Source organism: Procambarus clarkii, chromosome 8, assembly GCF_040958095.1.
Source record: "Procambarus clarkii isolate CNS0578487 chromosome 8, FALCON_Pclarkii_2.0, whole genome shotgun sequence".
Taxonomy (NCBI): domain Eukaryota; kingdom Metazoa; phylum Arthropoda; class Malacostraca; order Decapoda; family Cambaridae; genus Procambarus; species Procambarus clarkii.
Window position 1 is genome coordinate 12,390,587 of NC_091157.1, and position 24,238 is coordinate 12,414,824.

The window sequence follows — 24,238 nt, forward strand, 5'->3', positions numbered from 1 at the left end:
TTCATTGCGTCGGGGGACAGGAAGCCAGGGTGTATTCATACACGTTTTGGCTTTTATCGAAAATTTTCTTCAATCACATAACTGTTGCGCAACAGTAACTGAGGCACATCGTTTTCTATTATCTGTTACTCTAATTCTAACTTGACAACCGTTTCAGCAACAAACATGCAAGTTGGATTTTATAAGGCATTTTCAAAACGTCCAAAAAATATGGGTGCATTAATGCCCAAGCGATTAATGACCAATAAAAATGTGTTTTTAATGAATTCATGCTCTCATTTAATGCTTTATTGACCAGTCATCTTTAGGAGTCTTGGAGCCAGCGGTTAACACATCCCAAAGAGGCCCTTGGCGTCCAGACAAAATATCCAAATTTAGGATTTCTTGGCGACTAGGTAGACAGTGATCTTAGGATGTCTTAGTGCCGAGATGGGTGGCGATCTCTGAGGGCGTGGAGAGGTAGTGGTTGAAGCACTTGGCAGCCTGTCGGTCACAGTCACACACGTGGTTCACGCAGAAGGACTCTGACCGAACTGTTGATGAACACAACCATATTAGTTCTCCCGCAATAATCAGGTTGTCAGAGGGATGCAAACATTCATTTGTCGAGTAAGTAATTAGGTTACTAGGCATCCAACCCACACGTCTGAAAATAAAGGAAGTGACGGCACTTGTCTTCGTCCGGACCATTGCCTAGTCAGGTTAAGAGAGTGGGAATGGGACTATTAGGAGAAAGCTATATATAGCTAAATCTATAAAGGTATAGCTATAGCTATATAGCCATTACGACTACATAGCACTTAGAGTGTGGGAGAGAAATTATCAGGTAAAAATGAAGTGAAAGGAAAGATAAGAAAATCAGAGACAATAAGGATACAGTAAACTGCAGAGAGCCCAGTGGTGAAGAGAAAGGTGAAATACAGAAAAGAGATAGCAACAGAAGAGAGAGAAAAAGCTATACTAGAGCGGGCTAAAGCTTAAGTCAGATCACGTCTGATAAGTTTAGAGCATTTAACTGTGCATTGAAAAGCAAGAATCAACAGTAACAAAGCAAGCATTAAGTTTTATGTTGCACTTGTTGGAATTGAGAGCCAATTCGATAAGACTTCTTTGGACGGAAAAGGCTGAAAATATTATTTTAGAAAGCACTCTAAAAAATGATTAGTCCCAAAAAATGACAGAATTAGAAAATCGAAGATTTTTCAAGAAAGTAATGGGAGAACATTAATTTGTCAACGGGATATGATGACATTGAATTGTCAATTAAGATAATTTACTTATGAAGAATAGACGTTTATATACTATATTTTACCAAGGCAAATACTGTAAGCATAGCTAATTATATTGTTTTTTGAACTATACAAGCAAATTCTTTCGTTTATAATATTTGTTAGTATTATATATCTACAACTTTTGTTATCAGAGGAAGACGGTACTTGCAATACTGAATAGTACTTACAGTACTATTCAGCACCAACTTTCCAACTCAAATTATTCGTGCTGCAACTATTTGTACTGATGCATCAGCAATGTAACTTGTACATATTGATGCATCATCAATGTAACTTGTACATTACCTGCAACAGGTAATGTTTCAACATATACAAACACTGTGTGAATGGCGTGAGGCGAGACTCACCACACACGGTCTCCTGCTCCAGCAGCGTCCAGGCGTACATCCGCCCGTAGGGTTTATCCCAGACGTCTGGACACTGGCGGACGAGGCGGCCGTAGCACTTGTCGTGGTCCAGGCAACACCGGTCAAGATTGTCAACGGGAGCGCTCCGTCCTCCCTTGCCGCACCTGTATAAATACACCTGTTTGTACGCTTTTCATTGTTTTTGTGTGTGTGAAAACTCAATGACATCGAGTTGAGATTCAAACTCACTCCCAGAAGGCCTCTCAAAGTTGTACATGTGAATGCGAAGCGGATACACACACAACTGCGCTTGAATGTGGTGCCTAATCCATCAGGATCAATGAACGATCTATCAAAAGCGACTAGAACCCTACCCTTGATTGACACGAGGAAGATACAGCGAGAATCGAACAGATTGTTGGACACCCTCAGACTCTTCAGTGGGGTTGGGAAGCACCTGTCCAGAACAGACCTAAGAGAAGTAAACATTTTGGTGGACTGGAAATATTATAACAGACTAATCCAAGGAAGGTTCGTAGAGCACTATAGAAGAAGGATGATGTATCCTGCTTCTAAAGTGTATATGGCAGAATGCTAAAGTGGATGAGAAGCACCTCTCAGGAAGGACACATTGAGTTACGGGATTGATATCCAACCCAGAACTGATTATGAAGGATGACGTTTCGGTTCGTCCTGGAGACCATTATCATGTCGTGTGATGAGATAATAGTCCGGGACAACCGATACGTCGCCGTTCTTCATTTGCTGATGAAAATAAATCACTGTTGATTGTAGGTGAGATTGGACTAACATCTGAAGAAGGATTTAACTGGTAATTACGTCTCAAGTACGGATATGGAGAAGCCGTCTCCAGCTGGGTGTGTTATGAGACAGTGTGTATAACCCTCGTAGAGTCACGTGTGTTATGGTACAGAGGAAAGAGTGAGGTGACCTTCAGTTGCAAGTGCTGAAAGTCAGTGGTGTAACGACTTCAAAACTCAGTGTTATAGTTAACGACCCGTGAGACTCACTGGGGAGTGATATGTCAAGAGCAAGTGATTACCAGTGTATCAGTGACGTATAAACTAGGAAGCAGAACTGTTGTCAAGTTCTTTCCTTAGAGTTGTTGGGTTGTAAGTGGGATGACCTTCACGTGAGGTCACAGTATTGGGGTCGAGGTGTGTGTGTAGACCCATGGGGACATTGTGGGTCCAAGGAAAGGGAAGAAGTTATCAGGAGAACGCGCCAAGCCATTACGACTATATAGCACTTGGAAGGGTTCAGGATAAGGATTTGGGATGGGACAGAGGAAACGAATGGTGCCCAACCACTTGGACGGTCGGGGATATTGTGGGTCCAAGCGCGCGAACCCAGTGAGTGGCGCACAAATAGTCATACATACACTGTGTATGTTGACCAGACCACACACTAGAAAGTGAAGGAACGACGACGACGTTTCAGTCCGTCCAGGATCATTCTCAAGTCGATCTTGACAATGGTCCAGAACGGACCGAAACGTCGTCGTCCCTTCACTTTCTAGTCTGTGGTCTGGTCAACATATTTCAGCCACGTTATTGTGACTCATCATCTACACTGTGTATGTGTGGTTATGCCAAGCAGATCGGTAGAGCTCTAACGGTCCCGTCGATGTGAGACAAGGCTAAAATCCTGCATGTTGTCAGCAATGAACTCCTCTGGTGTGAAAAACAGAGGGATAATCATCAGTGCGAGTAAACGCGGTGCGAAGGCCCATTAGTTGAGCCTTCAGATTGCTTTAGCAGTTGAGGGACTAACGACCCAATGACGGGAGGTACCTGTATGCTCCGTTGGAGAGGGTTGCCCAGACCCATGTGTCCAGCGTGTCCACCAGCGGGCTCTTGCAGGTCCACCCGTCACGTCCTGACACATAGCTCTTCTCTCTACCTGAGATACAGCAGCACCTCGGCGATTTCTCTCGCCCGTGGATTTGTGGGGATTTTCTGCAAAGGTGACCTCTTGTAGTGTGACCACTACCAGTGATGGTGCTCTTGCGTGCCATTGTACAGTGTTGCAGGAAGAACAACAATAAAAACAAAAAAGTAACCAAGTCCTCCCCCCCTGTCCCCACACCATACATGAAGGTAGACAATACTACCATACATGAATCATACCGTGTCCTACCCCCTCTACAAGCACCGTGTCCTACCCCCTCTACAAGCCGCCGTGTCCTACCCCTCTACAAGCGCCGTGTCCTACTCTCTACAAGCCGCCGTGTCCTACCCCCTCTACAAGCCGCCGTGTCCTACCCCTCTACAAGCGCCGTGTCCTACTCTCTACAAGCCGCCGTGTCCTACCCCCTCTACAAGCCGCCGTGTCCTACCCCTCTACAAGCGCCGTGTCCTACACCCTCTACAAGCGCCGTGTCCTACCCCTCTACAAGCCGCCGTGTCCTACCCATCTACAAGCCGCCGTGTCCTACACCCTCTACAAGCCGCCGTGTCCTACCCCTCTACAAGCCGCCGTGTCCTACCCCTCTACAAGCGCCGTGTCCTACACCCTCTACAAGCGCCGTGTCCTACCCCTCTACAAGCCGCCGTGTCCTACCCATCTACAAGCACCGTGTCCTACACCCTCTACAAGCCGCCGTGTCCTACCCCTCTACAAGCCGCCGTGTCCTACCCATCTACAAGCCGCCGTGTCCTACCCATCTACAAGCCGCCGTGTCCTACCCATCTACAAGCCGCCGTGTCCTACCCCTCTACAAGCGCCGTGTCCTACACCCTCTACAAGCGCCGTGTCCTACCCCTCTACAAGCCGCCGTGTCCTACCCATCTACAAGCCGCCGTGTCCTACACCCTCTACAAGCCGCCGTGTCCTACCCCTCTACAAGCCGCCGTGTCCTACCCATCTACAAGCCGCCGTGTCCTACCCATCTACAAGCCGCCGTGTCCTACCCATCTACAAGCCGCCGTGTCCTACCCCTCTACAAGCGCCGTGTCCTACACCCTCTACAAGCGCCGTGTCCTACCCCTATACAAGCGCCGTGTCCTACCCCTATACAAGCGCCGTGTCCTACCCCTATACAAGCGCCGTGTCCTACCCCTCTACAAGCGCCGTGTCCTACCCCTATACAAGCGCCGTGTCCTACACCCTCTACAAGCGCCGTGTCCTACCCTCTACAAGCCGCCGTGTCCTACCCTCTACAAGCCGCCGTGTCCTACTCTTTACAAGCACCGTGTCCTACCCTCTACAAGCATCGTGTCCTACCCTCTACAAGCACCGTGTCCTACTCTCTACAAGCACCGTGTCCTACTCTCTACAAGCACCGTGTCCTACTCTCTACAAGCACCGTGTCCTACTCTCTACAAGCACCGTGTCCTACTCTCTACAAGCACCGTGTCCTACCCTCTACAAGTAAGTAAGTAATTATCAAAAGAAGGCACCAAACCGGGAAGGCTATGTAGCACCATCAAATACGCAAAATAATCAGAGGGCGCTAAATATCACCAAGGATGCCAATACGAGAACAAAAACGCATAAGGCGAACGATATCAAAAGTATCCGAGTCACCAAGAATTCTATCGAGGGACAGGTGACCGCGAGGGGCGGTCGGAAAGCAAGACACACGCTCGTCCTGGAAGTCAGGACATTCAAGAAGGACATGCACGACCGTAAGAGGGACAATGCAACTAGGACAATAAGGAGCAGGGCGGCGCTCCATCAAGTGACCATGGGTTAAGCGAGTATGGCCAATACGCAACCTCGCCAGAGCTGTTTCCCACCGCCGGTTACGGTGGAAGGAGGACGGCCACGAGGAAACACAACATTTAAGAGTACGTAGCTTGTTACCAGTAACAGACAACCAAGAAGCCTGCCAACGGGTAAGAACTGAGGAATGGATAACTGGGTAAAAGTCGGAATACGGAATGCCTTTACGAGAGATGGGACAAGAGCGGACAGCTTCCTTAGCGGCAGCATCCGCACGCTCATTTAAAGACACACCAATATGGCTGGGAACCCAACAAAACTCAACCGACTTAAATTTACTGTGAACGAGAAACAGCCAATGCTGGATCTCGACAACTACTGGATGAACCGGATTAAAGGACCCGAGAGCCATGAGGGCACTACGAGAGTCAACAACAACCACAAAGGAGGACTGACAACGAGAAAGCAGGAGACGAAGAGCACAGAGAATAGCATAAAGTTCTGCTGTAAAGATGCTAGTCTCCGGAGGCAAGCGACACATATAAGTGCGATCAGGAAAAACAACAGAGTAGCCAACACCGTCCGCTGACTTAGACCCATCGGTGAAGACAGAAACGGAGCGGGAGTGAGAAGAAAAGTGCTCGAGGAAAAGGCGTTTTAGAACCGCAGGAGGGGTAAAAGCTTTAGTGATACGGGTCAAGGAAGTACAAAACCGCGGAAGAGGGACCCTCCACGGGGGCAAAGAAGGAACAACACGAGGATAAACATCAGAAATATGAACGGAGAGAGAATCCTGTAGGCGAGATAACCGGACAGAAAGAGGGAGGTGGTGAAGAGGAACAGGAACCGCAGGAGGGGTAAAAGTTAAAGCACGACAGAGGCGAGAGGAAGGATGTTGCAAGGACCGCGCAAGATAGCGAAGACAGTAGCGATCACGGCGGTCCTGGAGAGACAGGAAGCCAGTGTCAACATACAAGCTAAGGATGGGAGTCGAACGAAAGGCACCAGAACTGAGGCGCAACCCAGTATGGTGCAAAGCATCAAGACGGCGAAGAGTAGAAGGAGAAGCAGACGAGTAAGCAGGGCAACCATAATCGAGCTTAGACAGGACGAGAGAGGAATGTAAAGCAAGGAGAGTGCGCCTATCTGCCCCCCAAGAAGTATGGGACAAGACCCGAAGGAGGGTAAGGGCCTTAGAGCACTCAACACGGAGGTAAGAGATATGGGGAGACCAAGACAAACGAGTGTCAAGGAATAACCCCAAAAGCTTCGCGGAATCTTTGTATTCAAGGGGATGACCATAAAGCGACAAAGAGGGACGAAGAACAACCCGTTTCCGCGTAAAAGTCATGGCACAAGTCTTAGAAGTAGAGAACTTGAAGCCATGACCTGTGGCCCAAGACGACACGGCATCAATTGCAAGTTGAAGCCGGCGTTGAAGGAGAGGCGAATCATCACCCTGACAACAAAGGGTAAGATCATCGACATAGAGAGCGGAGAAGACACCAGAAGGAAGAGAGGAAAGAAGACCATTGAGGGCAACAAGAAAAAGAGTAGTGCTCAGAACACTACCCTGGGGCACACCTTCGTATTGCTGAAAAGAGGGAGAGAGAGCGGTACCAAGGCGCACCCGAAAGGAACGACGAGAGAGGAAGCTGCGGAGAAAGAGAGGGAGATGACCACGAAGGCCAAAAGAATGAAGTTGAGAAAGGATATGATAACGCCAAGTGGTGTCGTAAGCCTTTTCTAGGTCAAAAAGGACGGCAACAACGGAGGTCTTCGCAGCAAAAGCAGTACGAATATAGACCTCCAAGTTCACCAGGACATCTGTCGTGCTGCGGCACTTGCGGAAACCAAATTGAGAAGGGGAGAGGAGGTGATGGTGTTCCAGGAACCACATCAGACGAACGTTAACCATACGTTCAAAGAGTTTGCAGACACAACTTGTGAGAGCAATAGGGCGAAAGTCCTTAGGGGAAGTACCCAGAGACCCCGGTTTGCGAACAGGGAGGACAACGGCATCGAGCCAGTCCTCAGGGACTGACGACGACTCCCAGATCCGATTATACAGACTCAGTAAATACTGAGACGTGCCCGGAGGGAGATGGCGAAGCATCTCATAATGAATACCATCGGAGCCCGCCGCCGTAGAACCGCAGAGGGCCAGGGCAGAACGAAGTTCAGAGAGAGAGAAGGGATCATTATAGGGAAGCTGAAGATGAGTGCAGAAATCTAAAGGACGAGACTCAAGGACAGGTTTACGAAGAAGGAAAGATTGGGGAAGATGAAGACCAGAGCTAACAGAAGAAAAATGGGAACCCAGTTCGGAAGCGACCTGCAATGGGTCCGCCACAAGAGTATCATGGAGGTGAAGGACCGGTGAAACATCGGGAACGAACTTACCCGCTATCTTGCGGATACGCTTCCAGATCTGGGCCAGAGGGGTCTCGGACGTAATTGACGAGACATAAGATGCCCAACATTCACGTTTAGCCGTACGGATGGCCCTACGGGCCACCGCACTCGCTTTCCGAAAGAAAAGAAAAGAATCGGTCGTCTGCCTACGGCGGTGCCTCTTCCAGGCTGCACGCTTACAGCGGACAGCCCGAGCACAGTCCGCATTCCACCAGGGAACGCACTTCCGTGGACCTCGAGAGGAAGAGCGAGGAATAGAGCGGAGGGCAGCGTTGAAGACAGTGTCATGAAAAAGGAGGAGAGCGCGAGAGAGAGGCAGAAGGGAGAGGTCAGGGAGAGCAGCACTGAGGGTAAATAGGGTCCAGTCTGCCTTAGCAAACTGCCACCTAGGGAAAGAGAGGGAAGGGCGAAAAGAGAAAAAGGAAACAAGGATGGGGAAATGATCACTTCCATGGAGGTCATCAAGAACCTGCCACGTGAAATCTAAGTAAAGAGAAGAAGAGCAGAGAGAAAGATCAAGACAAGAAAGGGTGCGAGTCCGAGAGTCCAAATGAGTGGGCTCACCAGAATTCAGAAGAGACAGGGAAGAAGAGAGGAGAAACGGCTCAAGGAGGCGACCCCGGGTATTCGTCAGAACGTCACCCCAAAGAGAATGACGACAATTGAAGTCACCCAGCAGGAGCACAGGCTCCGGCAAGGAGTCCAGGAGGTGTTTCAAATCAGGAAGAGAGAGCGGGACACTCGGGGGGAGATAAATGGAACAAACTGTGTACCATTTCCCCACAAAGATACGAGCAGCAGAACAATGGAGAGGCGAAGGAAAAAGTAAAGGAACAAAGGGAACATCAGCCCGAATCAAAAGAGCAGAAGAATTAGAAGCCCCAGCAATGGCTGGGGGGGGGAGAGAAAGGAATAGCCACGAAAACGACCAGGACGAGCACCAAGCATGGGCTCCTGGAGACAGACACAAAGGGGCGAAAACCGCGAAATCAGAAGTTGGAGTTCGAGGAAATTGGCGTAATAACCTCGAACGTTCCATTGAAGAATGGACAACGACGAGAAGAGAAAGGACAAAAACAGAGAACAAGGAAGAAACAAAGGCGAAAGACCAACAGAGCACGTTAAAGAATATCAGGGTCGGGATCAGGGTCAGCAAAGTCAGGGTTAGGGGGCATGGGTAAACTGAGCAAAGACGGAGGGAAGGAAACGGGAGAACAGAGCAGAGGTGGGCGGGCAGGGTCTGGAGGAGGAGGAGGAAGAGGAGGAGGCAACGGAGAGGAGCCGTCAAGGACAGCAGCAGGAGGAGGGGGAGTAGAAATAGGGGAGCGCACCCCAGCAAGAGCAGCAACCGAAAGGGAAGCAGGGGCCAAAGAAACCTCCATAGCAGGAACAGGGGGCGCAAGCACTGAAACGGGAGGGGAAGGAGCAACAGAGCCAGAAGGAGGAGCTGAGGAAGAAAGCGAAGCCTTCTTACCCGCCGGGGAAGAGGAAGGAGAGGAGCCAGGCTTACGCTTCTGACTTAAAGAGACCGGTGTCCCAGCAACTACGTACCGGGCAACGGATTCCAGTGTCTCAACAGGAGAAGCCGAACGAGAGCACACACGACGGCCGTTAGGAGAGCGATGGACATCCGCCCGCACCGACAGGCGGTGGGGAGAGCCAATAGATGGAGGAAGAGGATGGGAAGGAGGATCGGAGGGGGACGAGGAAGAAGACACAGAAGACACGACAGACCGGGTAGAAGGAAGGGGAACCCCAGACAGAGGACCAGGAGGAGGATTCTTCGGGAGAGAACCCAAAGGAACAGAGGAGGGGGCAGTGGGCGCATCAGGGTCCAAGGCCCGGAAACGGTTGTGAGTCTGAGGAAGGCGGGAAGGACGAGGAGAGGAAGAGCGCAACACGCGAGCATAAGAGATATTAGCATAAGGCGGGAGCCGGCGAACCTGGCGCCTCGCCTCAGGAAAAGATAAACGCTCCCGGTGCTTCAGGTTGAGGACGGCTGCCTCAAGCTTGTAATGGACACACGCACGGGAGAAGGTAGGATGGGCCTCACCTCAGTTGAGGCAACGAGCCTGGGGAGAAGTGCACTCCGACTTAGAGTGACCTTCGCCACCACACAAAGGACAGAGAGAGACAGTCCCGGAGCAGCGGAGGGCACCATGCCCAAACCTCCAGCACTTGTTGCAGAGCCGAGGAGAAGGAATGTACTCCTGGACAGAGCACCTAGCACCAGCAAGAATGACAGAGGGTGGAAGGGTCCTACCATCAAAGGTAATCTTCACAACCCGGAGGGGTTGACGGCGACTACCACGAGGGGGACGAGTAAACGTGTCCACCTGGAGAATAGAATGGCCCTGGGCAGCGAGGATATGGCGAATATCGTCGTGGCAGTCGCGCAGGTCCCGAACACCGGTTGCAACATGGGGCGGGAGCAAAATAGTGCCAACACTGGCATTCAATTGAGCGTTCTTCGAGACCCGAACGGGGCCTCGCCAAGGCAGGATAAGGCAGCCAAGCGGGAAGCAGCATCCTGAGAAGGAGCAGCAACGACACGTGTACCGAGACGAGTGGGGTTGAAAGTAATGGAGGCATCCACGGAATCAATGAGATGTCGATGAAGGGAGAAATCGTCAGGAGGCGCAGAATCAAGAGGGAGGAGATCAAAATATTTGGCCCACGAAGCGGGACCAAACAAGGCTTGATAGGTAGCAGAACTGGAAGGAATCGAGCGAGGGCGGCCGTGACGAGAACGGCGGTGAGAACCCCCAGAGAGAGAGGGGTTAAAAGGCGCAGTAGTTACAACTAGAGAAGGAGCCGCGCCAGGGGACGAGGTAGTCACCACTGGGGGCTTGGGGCTCGACCCAACCACAGAGGAGGGAGGGGAGCCAGGGGAAGGAGTCAGAGAGGCCAAAGGAGGAGCAAGGTCGGGGCCCAATGCAGCGGAGGCTACAGAGCCCGGTCTTCCAATACGGACCGACTCGGGGGCTCGGTCGCCCACCCCACGAGCCTGAAAAGGTAAGCCAGAAGCAGCCGAAACAGGGGTTATCATCTTGACGAAATTAAGAATTCACTCACGAATGAGCCCCCACACCCACCATGGAGCCACAATTAGAGGCAGGACACCCAACAAGAAGCTATCGCCGATCTTGTCGGGGCCTCCTAGGGGTGCGTCGTGAGTATACGCCCCACAAACGCCACCTTAAGAAACCGACAGTCCGTCGAGATCGGGTTCAGTGACGAAGTGGGGATTGACAATAAAAGGGTCCCCTCGCTCTCGACGTCGGGTACTGCAGTTCTACGGGTGCATGAGTATGCCTCCTCAAGCACCCGGGCGTCAAAATAGAAGAAGTCCATGGAAGAACCAGAACGAGCAAAAGGTCGGCAGGAAACGGCAAGCAGATAGGAGAAGAGGGGGGAGAAAAACGAAACAGAAGGAAAAGGAAAAGGTGCCCAGCAGAATTGGAGAGGACGGCAGCAGGAGCACAAGGCTAGAAAAGGACAGAGGACTGTCCTAAGGAGCATCACACTCCAGCAGCCGCCCACGAAGCCCCCACACGGCGACAACGAGCTGAGCGGGGAGGGGGCTACCCTCTACAAGCGCCGTGTCCTACCCCTCTACAAGCGCCGTGTCCTACCCCTCTACAAGCGCCGTGTCCTACCCCTCTACAAGCGCCGTGTCCTACCCCTCTACAAGCGCCGTGTCCTACCCCTCTACAAGCGCCGTGTCCTACCCCTCTACAAGCGCCGTGTCCTACCCCTCTACAAGCGCCGTGTTCTACCCCTCTACAAGTATCGTGTCCTACCCTCTACAAGCATCGTGTCCTACCCTCTACAAGCACCGTGTCCTACCCTCTACAAGCACCGTGTCCTACCCTCTACAAGCACCGTGTCCTACCCTCTACAAGCACCGTGTCCCACGTTCTACAAGCACCATGTCCTACCCTCTACAAGCACCGTGTCCTACCCTCTACAAGCACCATGTCCTACCCCTCTACAAGCACCGTGTCCTACCCTCTACAAGCACCGTGTCCTACCCTCTACAAGCACCGTGTCCTACCCTCTACAAGCACCGTGTCCCACGTTCTACAAGCACCGTGCCCTACCCTCTACAAGCACCATGTCCTACCCCTCTACAAGCACCGTGTCCTACCCTCTACAAGCACCGTGTCCTACCCTCTACAAGCACCGTGTCCCACGTTCTACAAGCACCGTGCCCTACCCTCTACAAGCACCATGTCCTACCCCTCTACAAGCACCGTGTCCTACCCTCTACAAACACCGTGTCCTACCCTCTACAAGCACCGTGTCCTACCCTCTACAAGCACCGTGTCCTACCCTCTACAAGCACCGTGTCCTACCCTCTACAAGCACCGTGTCCTACCCTCTACAAGCACCGTGTCCTACCCCTCTACAAGCGCCGTGTCCCACCCTCTACAAGCACCGTGTCCTACCCTCTACTAGCACCCTGTCCTACCCCTCTACAAGCACCGTGTCCTACCCTCTACAAGCACCGTGTCCTACCCCTCTACAAGCACCGTGTCCAACCCTCTACAAGCACCGTGTCCAACCCTCTACAAGCACCGTGTCCTACCCTCTACAAGCACCGTGTCCTACCCTCTACAAGCCGCCGTGGCCTGCCATCCCCTTCAACTACTCAGAGCGAAGCCTCCGGGCACAGGTACTGTACTTTTCATTACATATTAATGCAGTCTGCGGAACCACTAAGGCCGCGATGAGATTTAGGGATTTGCTATTTGCTAGATTACGCCCGAGTCCCCTGTGGGGACACTGGCAGAGGTGATCCCTCCATAACAAAGGCGGGGGACGGATTCCCGGATATAGGATACATAGTTAATGTCTATTCAGGTGAGCACGTTTTCATCTTATCGTAAATTACTGTTTCTGCTGAGGTTAGCGCGCTCTTCTTGGACGGTATATTGCGAAAAGCGACGAGATGATCAATATAAGAAAATCTGTGCTATCATTGCAACATGTGAAGCGTTGGAGGTGACTGCCTGAGTGGCCACATGCGTGGAGGACAGCATGGTGTGGAGGTGCGAGGTGGAGGTGCGCAAGTGCGAGAACGGGTTGCGTGGAGAACATGGTGTGGAGGACAGCGTGGCGTGGAGGACAGCGTGGTGTGGAGGGCAACATATGGCATGGAGGACAACATGACGTGAAGGACAACATGACGTGAAGGACAACATGGCGTGGTGGACAACATGGCGTGGAGGATATAGCATCGAAGATAACATCAGCTGAGAAAAATATTAGTGGAGGACAACATTAGTGGAAGAAAACAAGAGTAGATAACACAAGTCTAGGACAACATAAGATGAGGACAACTTTAATGAATGATAAAATTAGAGGACAAAATTAGCAGAACAGAACATTAGCGAGATCACAAGGTCACAAAATCACAAGATCAGATCATGACAGGATCACAGGAGTAGCCTGCACACACTCCACGGGAGAGGACGTGTCCTCTCTGACACTTCATCCAAGTCTCCTGCGACCCGTTGAGGGGGCAGCATCTGGAAGAAGCTGCCAGCCAGAGCATCTAAGGCACAAGATGCACCTGTCCCATGATGCACAAGGTCAAAGTGTGCTTTCGGGAGGACAATGTTCTCACCAAAAGTGAAATCGTCCAATCAACACCACTGTCCCCGTCTCACCTCCCGACATTCTAGATGACCGTGACGGTATAACACTGCTTTTCTCCAGTGATGTTCTCGGAACTGTGAAAAAATGAAACACTTTTCTTTCAGTGATGTTCAGAAGCTGTTCTCGCCCCCTACGCGGGCAACTTTACCGCTCATTCCATCACACCGCTACATAGCTGAACGGCTGTTTTCGCCATAAGTCAGAGCACATGGATCACCGACCGTGATATCAACGAAATCATAACTAGCATTAACACTGAAAATCCTGACACGACGATAACCACAGCGAAACTCATCACCAGCGACGAGAGCCAACGGGCGGCCTTGAAGATGTCCTTCACCACTGTTGCTGTGGTGGACCTCGCCACATCCAGTGGATTCCTGTGCTTCGGAATCCCGACACCACCCGGGCTCGTGAAGGAGCGAAACTTGAAGCTGAGGCAATGCTTCATGTGTTATCAGTATACTCATCCAGCAAGTGGACGCAGCTCGCGGCAAAGTGCAGTAAATGCACCCAAAACCGCAACCACACCGCCGGACTGCCCCACCGCAGACACGAGATCAAGAAGATGATGACAAAAGCCTCCACCGCACCTCGAATGGCCAACCCATATCTGTGTCTGCATTCCCGGCGCTACCGGAGAACACACTTGGGACAAGGAACTAAGTACAAGGGCCAAAGAATTTGGCAAGCTAGGGGACGAAGAAGTACTCACCTAGTTATACTTGGGTTGAGCTTTGGCTCTTTGGTCCCGTCTCTCAACTGTCAATCAACTGGTGTACAGATTCCTGAGCCTACTGGGCTCTATCATATCTACATTTGAAACTGTGTGTGGAGTCAGCCTCTACCACATCACTGCCTAATGCATTCCATTTGTTAACTACTCTGACCCTAAAAAAGTTCTTACTAACGTCCCTGTGTAACGATAAGATTGAAATCTCTAAAAAATAGGATGAGGGTGCCGCTGAGGATGGCAGAAGAGTTCAACGGCGTTCCACTTTGGATTTGGGAAGGAAATGAAATCCAAATTGGAACGGCCATTTAACTTTCCTGCCGTCCTCATCCTATTTCCCGAGATTTCAACCTGGGAGCCGTTGTCATACTATAACTTCATACTGTGATCTTCATTTCTTCAGGTTTTGAAAAGGCTGCTTGGTGGTCATGATGACTTGAAGGCTAGCGAATTATTGTTTTAGATTCAGCTACTGGGAACAAAAAGTTCCAAGTAGCACGGGCTATGGCGACCCCGTATAGTGAACTTACCTGGCACAGGAGCGGGGGTGGCTAGCGAGCTTGGAGGGGAGTGGCTTGGACTGGTTGGAGTCGAGTGGTTTGTCTGGTGTCTTGTGTGACTTCATTCTTGGTTCTTAATTCTTCAAGCTTGATTCGTCCTTCCTTGGACACCTGGTACCTCCACGCCCGGCCCTTGGACCCCTGGTACCTCTCCGCCCGGCCCTAAAGCACGACACGCCCAGCCGACCTCACCATCACCAGCCAAGCCTAGATAGCCACTATCAACAACACCCTGCTACCTTTATTGCTGCACATTGTGGAATATTATTGGAGCACAGCATTAGTTGAGGACAATATAGGTGGATAACATTATTAGTGGAGAACATTTATAGTGGAGGATAACATTAGTGGAGGACACCATTTAATGAAGAACATTAGTGTACGTCAGCATTAATGGAGGGAAACATAAATCGAGGGCAGCATTAGTGCAGGACACCATTAGTGGAGGACACCATTAGTGGAGGACACCATTAGTGGAGGACACCATTAATGAAGGACACCATTAGTGGAGGACACCATTAGTGGAGGACATCATTAGTGCAGGACACCATTAGTGCAGGACACCATTAGTGCAGGACACCATTAGTGCAGGACACCATTAGTGCAGGACACCATTAGTGCAGGACACCATCAATGAAGGACACCATCAGTGGAGGACACCATTAGTGGAGGACACCATTAGTGCAGGACACCATTAGTGCAGGACACCATTAGTGCAGGACACCATTAGTGCAGGACACCATTAGTGGAGGACACCATTAGTGGAGGACACCATTAATGAAGGACACCATTAGTGGAGGACACCATTAATGAAGGACACCATTAGTGCAGGACACCATTAGTGCAGGACACCATTAGTGCAGGACACCATTAGTGCAGGACACCATTAGTGCAGGACACCATTAGTGCAGGACACCATTAATGGTTGGGCACCATTCCTTCAGTCTGCCCTGTCCCAAATCCTTATCCTCATCTCTTCCAAGTGCTATACAGTCGTAATGGCTTGGCACTTTCTTCCGATAAATATCTTGCCTTGCGAAAGATATTTATACTATCAGGATAAAGATTTGGGATGGGTTGGGAGGGGGGGAAGGAATGGTGCCCAACCAACCACTTGGACGGTCCGGGATTGAACGCCGACCTGCATGAAGCGAGACCGTCGCTCTGCCGTCCACCCCAATTCCACGTTGAGAAATTATGCCAAACTTTGCAGAATATAATCTTGAATCTTGACCTAAAAGTCCGCTTATTATTTCCGACTCACCAGTTGCCGTAGTAGATGAACTTGGTGGGCTCCTCGCTGGCGTAGAAGGTGACCTTGGCGCCGTACTTGCCCAGCTCCGGCGTGTGCTTCTTCCTGACGAGGGGCATCCGCAGCCTCACGCCCTCAGCTGTCACCTCGCTGCCGCCCGCGTCTTGCTTATCCTCTTCCTGCATCACCTTGGCTGCTGCCTCCGTCAGGTCAACCACCTCGCTGTCGGTCAAGTTGCCCACATCCCCCATGGTGGTGGAATTGAGCAACAAGAGGGTCCCCCGCAGGCCTCCCTTGGACACAAATATTCTCAGATTGACAAAAATTCCATATAGAAAACAGACGTTGCATAAATTTATCCGAAATTGTGATACATTTTCATTATAAATATTTGGCAGGAAGATGAAACTAACCAAATGTCTCGATGATACGTTTTTAGAGGCCCAGACATTGTTTGGCATTGTTTGCTGTCCACAGCAAAGGGAAGAGAGTCAAGCTAGAGCCCTAACTAATACAAAAGATAGTTACAAATAGTTTACACTAATTAGTTTTATTCTTTAAAGCCAAAGTACAAATCTGTAATTTTAACTAGCTAATCTATTTTACGAGTATATTCAGAGAGTTACAAGAGTATATGTCCAGAAAGCAAATTATGTGAATTAAAGTTTTTTATGAGTGGTGAATTTATCAAGATATATAGTTCATCTTATGAATGAACTTAGCACCATAAGCATAGTATTTGATGATGTTTTCCACGCCCCCCCCCTCCCCCCACACACACACACACAAGTGCACTCCGACCAAGTGACAAGACTAAGGAAAACTGAAGGGACATATACGGAAAGTGACAAGGAAATCTGTGAGGCACTGAATGCAAGTTTCCATGGAGTGTTCACAACCAAGCCTGAGCAGCTCCCATTGTTAGAAGAGATTACCCTAGATGAAAGACTATCAGGTGACAGCAGAGGAGGTAATGAAACAGTTGACAACACTGAATGCAACTTAAGCGGTTGGACCAGACAAAGTATCACCGTGGATAATAAAAGAGGCAGCACAGGCCCTCAGCATGCCTCTGGCAAGCATCTTTAATGAATCACTTATGTCGGGAGAATTGCCCAATTACTGGAAGAGGACAAAATGTCGTACCGATTTTCAAGAAAGGGGGTTAGGGAGGAGGCACTTAACTATAGACCTGTATCACTGACAAGCATCCCCTTCAAAATACTTGAAAGAATAATTAGACTAAGATTGGTTGCACACCTAGAGAACATTATATTCTCTGAAGAGATAGTCAGAGAAACAGCTACTGGAGTTCAACAAGAGCAAATATAAAGTTATGGAAATGGGATTAGGTGATAGGAGACCAAAGGGACAGTACACAATGAGGGGGAACTGCCTACCTGTGACGACTCGAGAAAGAGACCTGGGGATGGACGTAACACCTAATCTAACTCCTGAGGCACATATAAATAGGATATCGACAGCAGCGTACTCTATACTGGCAAAAGTTAGAATATCATTCAGAAACCTAAGTAAGGAGGCATTAAGAGAGCACCGTACCAACACCCTACAAAATCATAGGATAGTCTTTACGAACTCATTCATTGACTAAAAGGTTGATTGGCTATTAACAGTTTGCTAACACTAATATAACAAAAACTTCAACTAAACTATAAAACAGAAATAAACAAGAATTCTACACTATCTCTGCTAATCATTATAAAGAGGTGCAAGTAACTTCAAATATCTACGGATCACCTAGAAAAATATCAGACTTCTAAATATTACTACTACTACTTGGCTTAGTCTTAGTTATGAGGAGGTCTATCGCTGGGAATTTGTCCCTCTTGTCTGATGTCACCTCCGTCAAAAAGAAACAATGTTTTTAGGGCAACCTTTGATTGTAATCTTTCTGCTGCCGTCCACTGTGGTTGGGGAGTGTATGTTTAAATATTACATAATATTATTATTTTATGTAATTCTGTCAATTAATAAACTCTCACTCTAATTGTTAGTGTCTCTTGAGATCACGGTGAGGCTAATTTGACATGCTATGAAGATATTTTTGTATTTACTATTGCAACATATTGTGTAACTAGCTCATCAGGACTGTAACGTGCTTAGTTAAACGAATGTTTGGGTTCAATTCTTGATCCCCTTATATGCCTCTGTAACTTTTTCTACTACTGCTCACAGGATGGGTACAGGGCGCATAACAATAAGTTAATTAAACTAACAACATTATGTATATTAACATCAACATATACAAGAGTTTACAAACTGGATGAGTATGAGGCCAATAATAATAATAATAATAATAATAGAGAGAAATCTGTAAGAGCCGTGATGAGGATTCGAACCTATGTGGTGGGTAGTCCCACGCCCCAGACAATCAGGCCACACCACTGGCACAATTAGTCCCAGTGCGTGGGACCACCCACTGCATAGATACGAATCCTCATCACGACTCCTACGGATTTTCTCATCGAGTCATCACGTCAGTGTGAGTACTCTCTTTGTATCATAATAATAATTATAACGAGAATAGTTAATAATTATAATTATAGGTAATTATGGTGGGGGTCTAACACTGCAAACCACCTTAAGCCCATCATCACCCAGCAAAAATCTGCTATCAGAATAATAACAAACTCTGTTTTCAGACAACACTCAGCTCCCTTGTTTAAATCCCTTAACTTGCTAAATATTAACTCCCCCCACACATTCTCTTGTGTCAACTACATTTACAAAACCCTGTTCTTAAATGCAAATCCTGCTCTGAAACTCTCCCTGGACAGATGTAATAGGACCCATTATCACCACACCAGAAATAAATATCTCTTTGATATCCCCAGGGTCAAACTTAATCTGTGTAAATACTATGCAAATTAAGGGACCTAGTCTATGGAACTCACTCCCTAGTGAATTGAAAAGCTGTCAAACTTTTGCCTCAATTAAAAACAAAAACAAAAAGTACCTAATTTCATCTTCGTAGTTTCCTACACTGAGCTTTAAATTTGCTCTGTATCTAGTGTTACCCAATCTCCCAATCTTTAAATACGTAATCCAAACAACTTTATCATTGTGTTCATTGCTGTCTTCTTTTATGTGCAGGTCATATACTGTATTGTGCCTGCTAAGTTTTGTTAAACTACCATTCAAACTGTCATTGCAATCAATCTGAGCTACCTATGTGCTTTAATATACCTACAATTTTCTCTCCTCATTTTTTTTTCTTGCTATGTAACTGTTATCATTTTTATAAATTTTGCAAGTATTTACCTACTTAAAATTTTCTTAGATTAAGGACCTGCCCGAAACGCTGCACGTACTAGTGGCTTTACAAGAATGTAATTACTATGCTATGTATCCTCACAATCCCAATGTACCTTCTTGTATATATATAATAAAATACAATAAATAAATAGGAACTCCACTAGGGCTATGAGGTAAATGTGAACCTACGATCCCATCATTGCCAGTCGCGTACTCTACCATACCAACCATAACAATGAGTATTTATTTTCTATAAAAAATACAGATCTGATTACAATGATTACTTTTGTATTTGTTATAAAGTCACTTCAATGTTGACATCTGATGCAAGCCATGCAAGTCATGCAAGCAATGTTCGCTGACCTTGAAAAAATAATGAGGAGGATAAATACGATGGAAGACTGAGTGAAACTAATAAAAAGGGAACTGAACAAAATGAAAGTATATCCTTCATGTGGCTATCAGAGTTTGACTCCAGCAAGTGCAAATCAATGAAACTGGGTACGAGGAACAGGAGACCGGACACAATATACCACATGGGAATGGAAATCTTATTGGAATCGGACAAAGAATAAGACTTGGGGTTATTGTTATCCCTACCCTGTCACTACAAGTCTCTACCAAAGAATATGTTCAATACAAAAAAGAATATTTTCGGCTTCATACGGATGGTTGATTAATGTAAGAACTGCCTTTAGGAATCTGAACAAAGAGTCGTTCAGTTGTACATCGTTTATGGCAGACCAATTCTGAAATATGCAGCACCGGCGTGTAGTCTTTATATCGTTAAACAAAACAACGAAGCTGCAGAAATTTCATATGTATGCCTCCAGACTAGTCGCAGAGATGAGGGGGTATGAGTGCAGGTGTTGACTACAGGTGATAAATTTTACGTTACTGGAAGAGAAGAAACAGGACAGGCATGACAAAGATAGACTAGTAAGCAAGGGGTAATACGCGAATAATAGATCACAGATAGAAAGTAGGTACCCAATAGAGCCACATAAACATTAGAAGTAATTTTTTTCAGTACCAGAGTAGTGAATAATTGAAATCGTTAAGACGTGAATTGGTTGAAGCAGACTCCTTTCACAGCTCTAAATGCAGATATAGCAGAACCCAGTAGGCTCTAGATCCTATTCACAAATTGATTAAGTGATGAAAGGCGGGTCCCAAGAGCTGTGGCTCATCACGCGCAAATATACACTACAACTAGGTGAGTACCCCATTCTTCTCCACACTCTACTCACCATTCCGGTTTTCCTCAAGCTTCCACGAGCCTCCAACCCGCCCTTCTCCTGGCTTGGCTTACCTTGAGAGTGTAGTCTACGAGCGCTTCGTAGTCATCCTTCTCCTGACTGGTGTCCAGCTCGTTGCCCTGCTCCTCTTCTCTGCTACTGTCGCCCTTCTTGGCTCCCTTCTCCCGCATCATGCCCATCTCAGGGTTGAAGAAGTTTGGCCACCCGAAGTTTATCTTGTGTTCTGACACCGTCTTAGGTGCGGCCTCCACTGTCGATGTATTGTTTTTATTGAGTAGATAAAACATATAAACCAAATTGAATATATTTATTAGATAAGTCGCCAGTTTCTTGTCCTCATCGAGGTCACTTTAGATACAGTGACCCTCTGGTAAATTCTGGCAAAAGAATGATTTGTAATAGTCTCCCAACTAATTCCACGAAACTTTTTTACAGAAAATGTTAATCGTAAAGGGTAAGTGAGTAACTACATTATTTTGAACATTTATATCATAATAGTAATAATTAGTAATGGTAATGTCTTATCACAGACATAGTAACAGGATAAAAACCCATATTTGTGTATTTACAGGTTATTAGACGTTGAAATGTAAGTCTCGTCCTAATCACACACTCAGACCTTGATAAAGCACTCAGATGAGTGCAAAAGACTTGGTGTAAATTTCCTCACATAAATTTCACAAATACACAAATGTGGGCTTTTATCTTAAATAATAATAATGATGTTAATAATAATAATAATAATTCATTGTGTCGGAGGACAATGAGCCAGAGTGTATTCATACACGTTAAGCTTATATACAAATACAAAAATACAAATATTTATTCAGGTAAAGTACATACATACAGGGCGAGACACAAAAGTTGATGGATATATAGATAGAGCTAGTACATACAATGCCTAAAGCCACTATTACGCAAAGCGATTCGGGCAGAAACGGAGGTCCAATATAGAAGTCTCCCTCCCACAAGACCGAATTACTAACCCCGCCCAGGATGCAACCCCACAACAAGCTGGCTAACTCTTGAGTACCTACTTACTGCTAGGTGAACAGAGTCATGAGGTGATAGGAAATGCGCCCAAAATGTAATGTAAACCCGGAATTCGTAACCTATTCTCCTGTTTAGATAGAAGTCCTTGTAACTATGTGCAGCATAGTACAAAGATTGCCGTTCTAAAGAATTAGATAGAAAAAGTTTGTACTATTCACTTTATTGAGTAAGAAAAACTGAAGTTAAAAACATTGTGACGATTGTCATGCAATAGTCAGAATTAGTATGTTCTTAGCTTTTAGATAGTAGTATACTGACTAGTAAGGAATTCTTTTAAAATAAATTAAGCTGAAACACAAACTAAAATATTCCTAGGCCTAGTATAGCACACACATGTACTATATTAGGCCTCAGATAACGTTTTAGGCCTAGGACGGTTAGGTTAGGTTAGTTTAGGTTGTCCTTGCTACATAAGTAGAAAATAGTTTTCCGGTTTGTCCAACTCAATAGTGCCGATTTCTACTTTCGTTGTACGTCGGTATATATACTATGGTCCTCATCGTTACTACAAGTATTACCGAAACAGGAGGATGGGCTGGCACTCTAGAGTGAGAGTCCAGAACGAGGTCGACTCTACTACCGAGACTAAATATATGAAGTACTTTTACAAGCTTTACGGGAATTAGCAAATCGTGTGTTGTAAGGAAGTCCCTCGTTGATACACACAAATTACAGTAGCGTAATGCATCAAATTAAAAAATAAATGAGGGTTCGAACTCACGCTCGGGATGATCTCAGACGTCGTCTGGGATCATCCCGGGCGTGAGTTTGAACCCTCATATCACGGCCCTTGTGGATTTGTTCCCTCGTTGACTTATTACGTGACCTATAAGAAAATCAGCACTCACTTGCCTGTTTATAAAGCTCCTGGCCAGATACTATGCTGCTCAGATTAAGGTTTTACAGTCACTTAAAAAGCAAGAGGAGAATGGCTCTGCAGTACTATAATTACAGTAATTAATAAGACAATCCTATTAAAGTATAAACTGTTTAATAGAAGAGACACACACTAAATAATTAAATATAAAAATGTTAAGTTGCATTTAGTAGAACTTTAAAAATATTAAAAATTATATAAGTAAACAGATAAGGGCTGGCATGTGAGACACAACGAGGTCAATGACATCATCAACAGGAGCCTCGTCTTAGCTCAGTGCCCAGCGGAGAGAGAACCTCGCATCCTAGGGGTCCAAAACCCGGATTTCCCCGCACTTCGCCCTGATGGCATCACCATATACTCTTGGAAGGGGGGCAGAGATTTGGTGTGGGACTACACGTGTGTATCCACCCTGGCTGACACCTATGTACACTTCGGTGCTGATGAAGCAGGGGGGCGGCCAACCACAGAGAAACAGCAAAATCAAATACGGGCAATTGGAAGGTCAATACATCTTTGTTCTCATAGCGACTGAGACGCATGGCCCCTGGGGCAAGAGTGCCTTGGGATTTCTCAAGGAATTGGGCTCCAAGCTCATTGACGTCACCAGGGACCTAAGAGCTGCCAGTTTTTTGTTTCAGCGCCTCAGTGTGGCGATCCAGAGGGGAAATGCCTGCTGCATCCTCGGTTCCCGTCCTGAAGCGGGGGAGTTAAGAGATCCATAACCTTTAAGCACTCTTTGTATCAACCAATGTATATCTTGTAATCTTTAAACATATAATAAAGCAAAAAAAATCAAAGGAAGGGGGTGGTAGGAGAAAAGCACACAGAAATTGTATTGGAGGAGACCTAAACATTCCCTCTAATGCGTTATGTGTGGTTTCCTCCGTGGTTAAGGGTCCCCCTTCTTCCAGTCAGAGGTGGCACTCCCTTCCTATATAAAAAAGTAAAAAGATTAAATAACTAAAGTAAAATAAAATGCCAATGACCTTAATTTTGGGGGGATACGAATTAAGTTAATTAAGTACATGTTCGTTAAATAAATAATAGTTTCTCTATTATCAAATAGTTCGTTGGTATTAAAGTCATGTGGCCGGGTTTGCTGACCGGATGGAGCTTAACGCACTGCTCTTCTTACCAAGTTCTTTAAATATTAAGAAAAGACCCCAAGAACTTGTCCCCAAAATGAATAGAAAAATGGGTGAACAGAGGCTACAGTTAAGGATTGGCACCCAGTCAATCCTCCCCGGCCAAGATACGAACCCCTGGACAAAGCGCTCACGAGATGACAGGCGAGTGTCTTACCCTCTTCGTCATGGGGGACAGTTTGTGATATGAAGGTGCCACTTTGCACCAATACTATGACAATACAAGTTATTCAGATAGGACACCCCCAAAATACTAGTTACGACTCAAAATGGAGACCATTTTTCAAAACGAAGGACTATATATCGAAATTTGCGTATATAGGCATTTGAGGTATCATTTCATATTTGTTTTTATAAAAAAAATCAGTGAAACTATTGAAAACATGTACTTTCATGCATGTGCATCTAAAAGGACAAGAAACGAATATTTTGTTAAAATTAAAAAGATATAATATTTTTTTTTACTAATCGAATGATTATTAGTAAACATCTAAAGATATTTAAGGCAGTTTAATTTTATATTTATATAGCATATACAAATATGTTCTACTTATATTACTAACATTCGCATTTTATAATTCACTTTGTAACAACTTCACATATTTTACTTTCTATAAACTGAACACAAAAATTTTAATTTTGTTCTAATAACATACATCAGAAACAGGATGGGCT

At 46.8% G+C, this 24,238-nt stretch overlaps 1 protein-coding gene across 2 annotated transcripts in view; it reads right to left on the bottom strand.

Annotated features, from left to right (window-relative positions):
• Positions 1 to 273: 273 nt before the first annotated feature.
• The window catches only part of LOC123759583 (uncharacterized), a 31,632-nt gene continuing 7,667 nt past the window's right edge, over positions 274 to 24,238 (bottom strand). For both annotated transcript variants that reach the window (XM_045744688.2, XM_045744689.2), the window contains 4 exons: positions 20,539 to 20,735; positions 15,963 to 16,243; positions 1,640 to 1,803; positions 274 to 533 (listed from right to left, as the gene is read on the bottom strand). In XM_045744688.2, the coding sequence (XP_045600644.1) occupies positions 409 to 533; positions 1,640 to 1,803; positions 15,963 to 16,243; positions 20,539 to 20,735 (767 nt within the window). In that variant the 3' untranslated portion in view covers positions 274 to 408. The remainder of the gene's footprint in view (positions 534 to 1,639; positions 1,804 to 15,962; positions 16,244 to 20,538; positions 20,736 to 24,238) is intronic.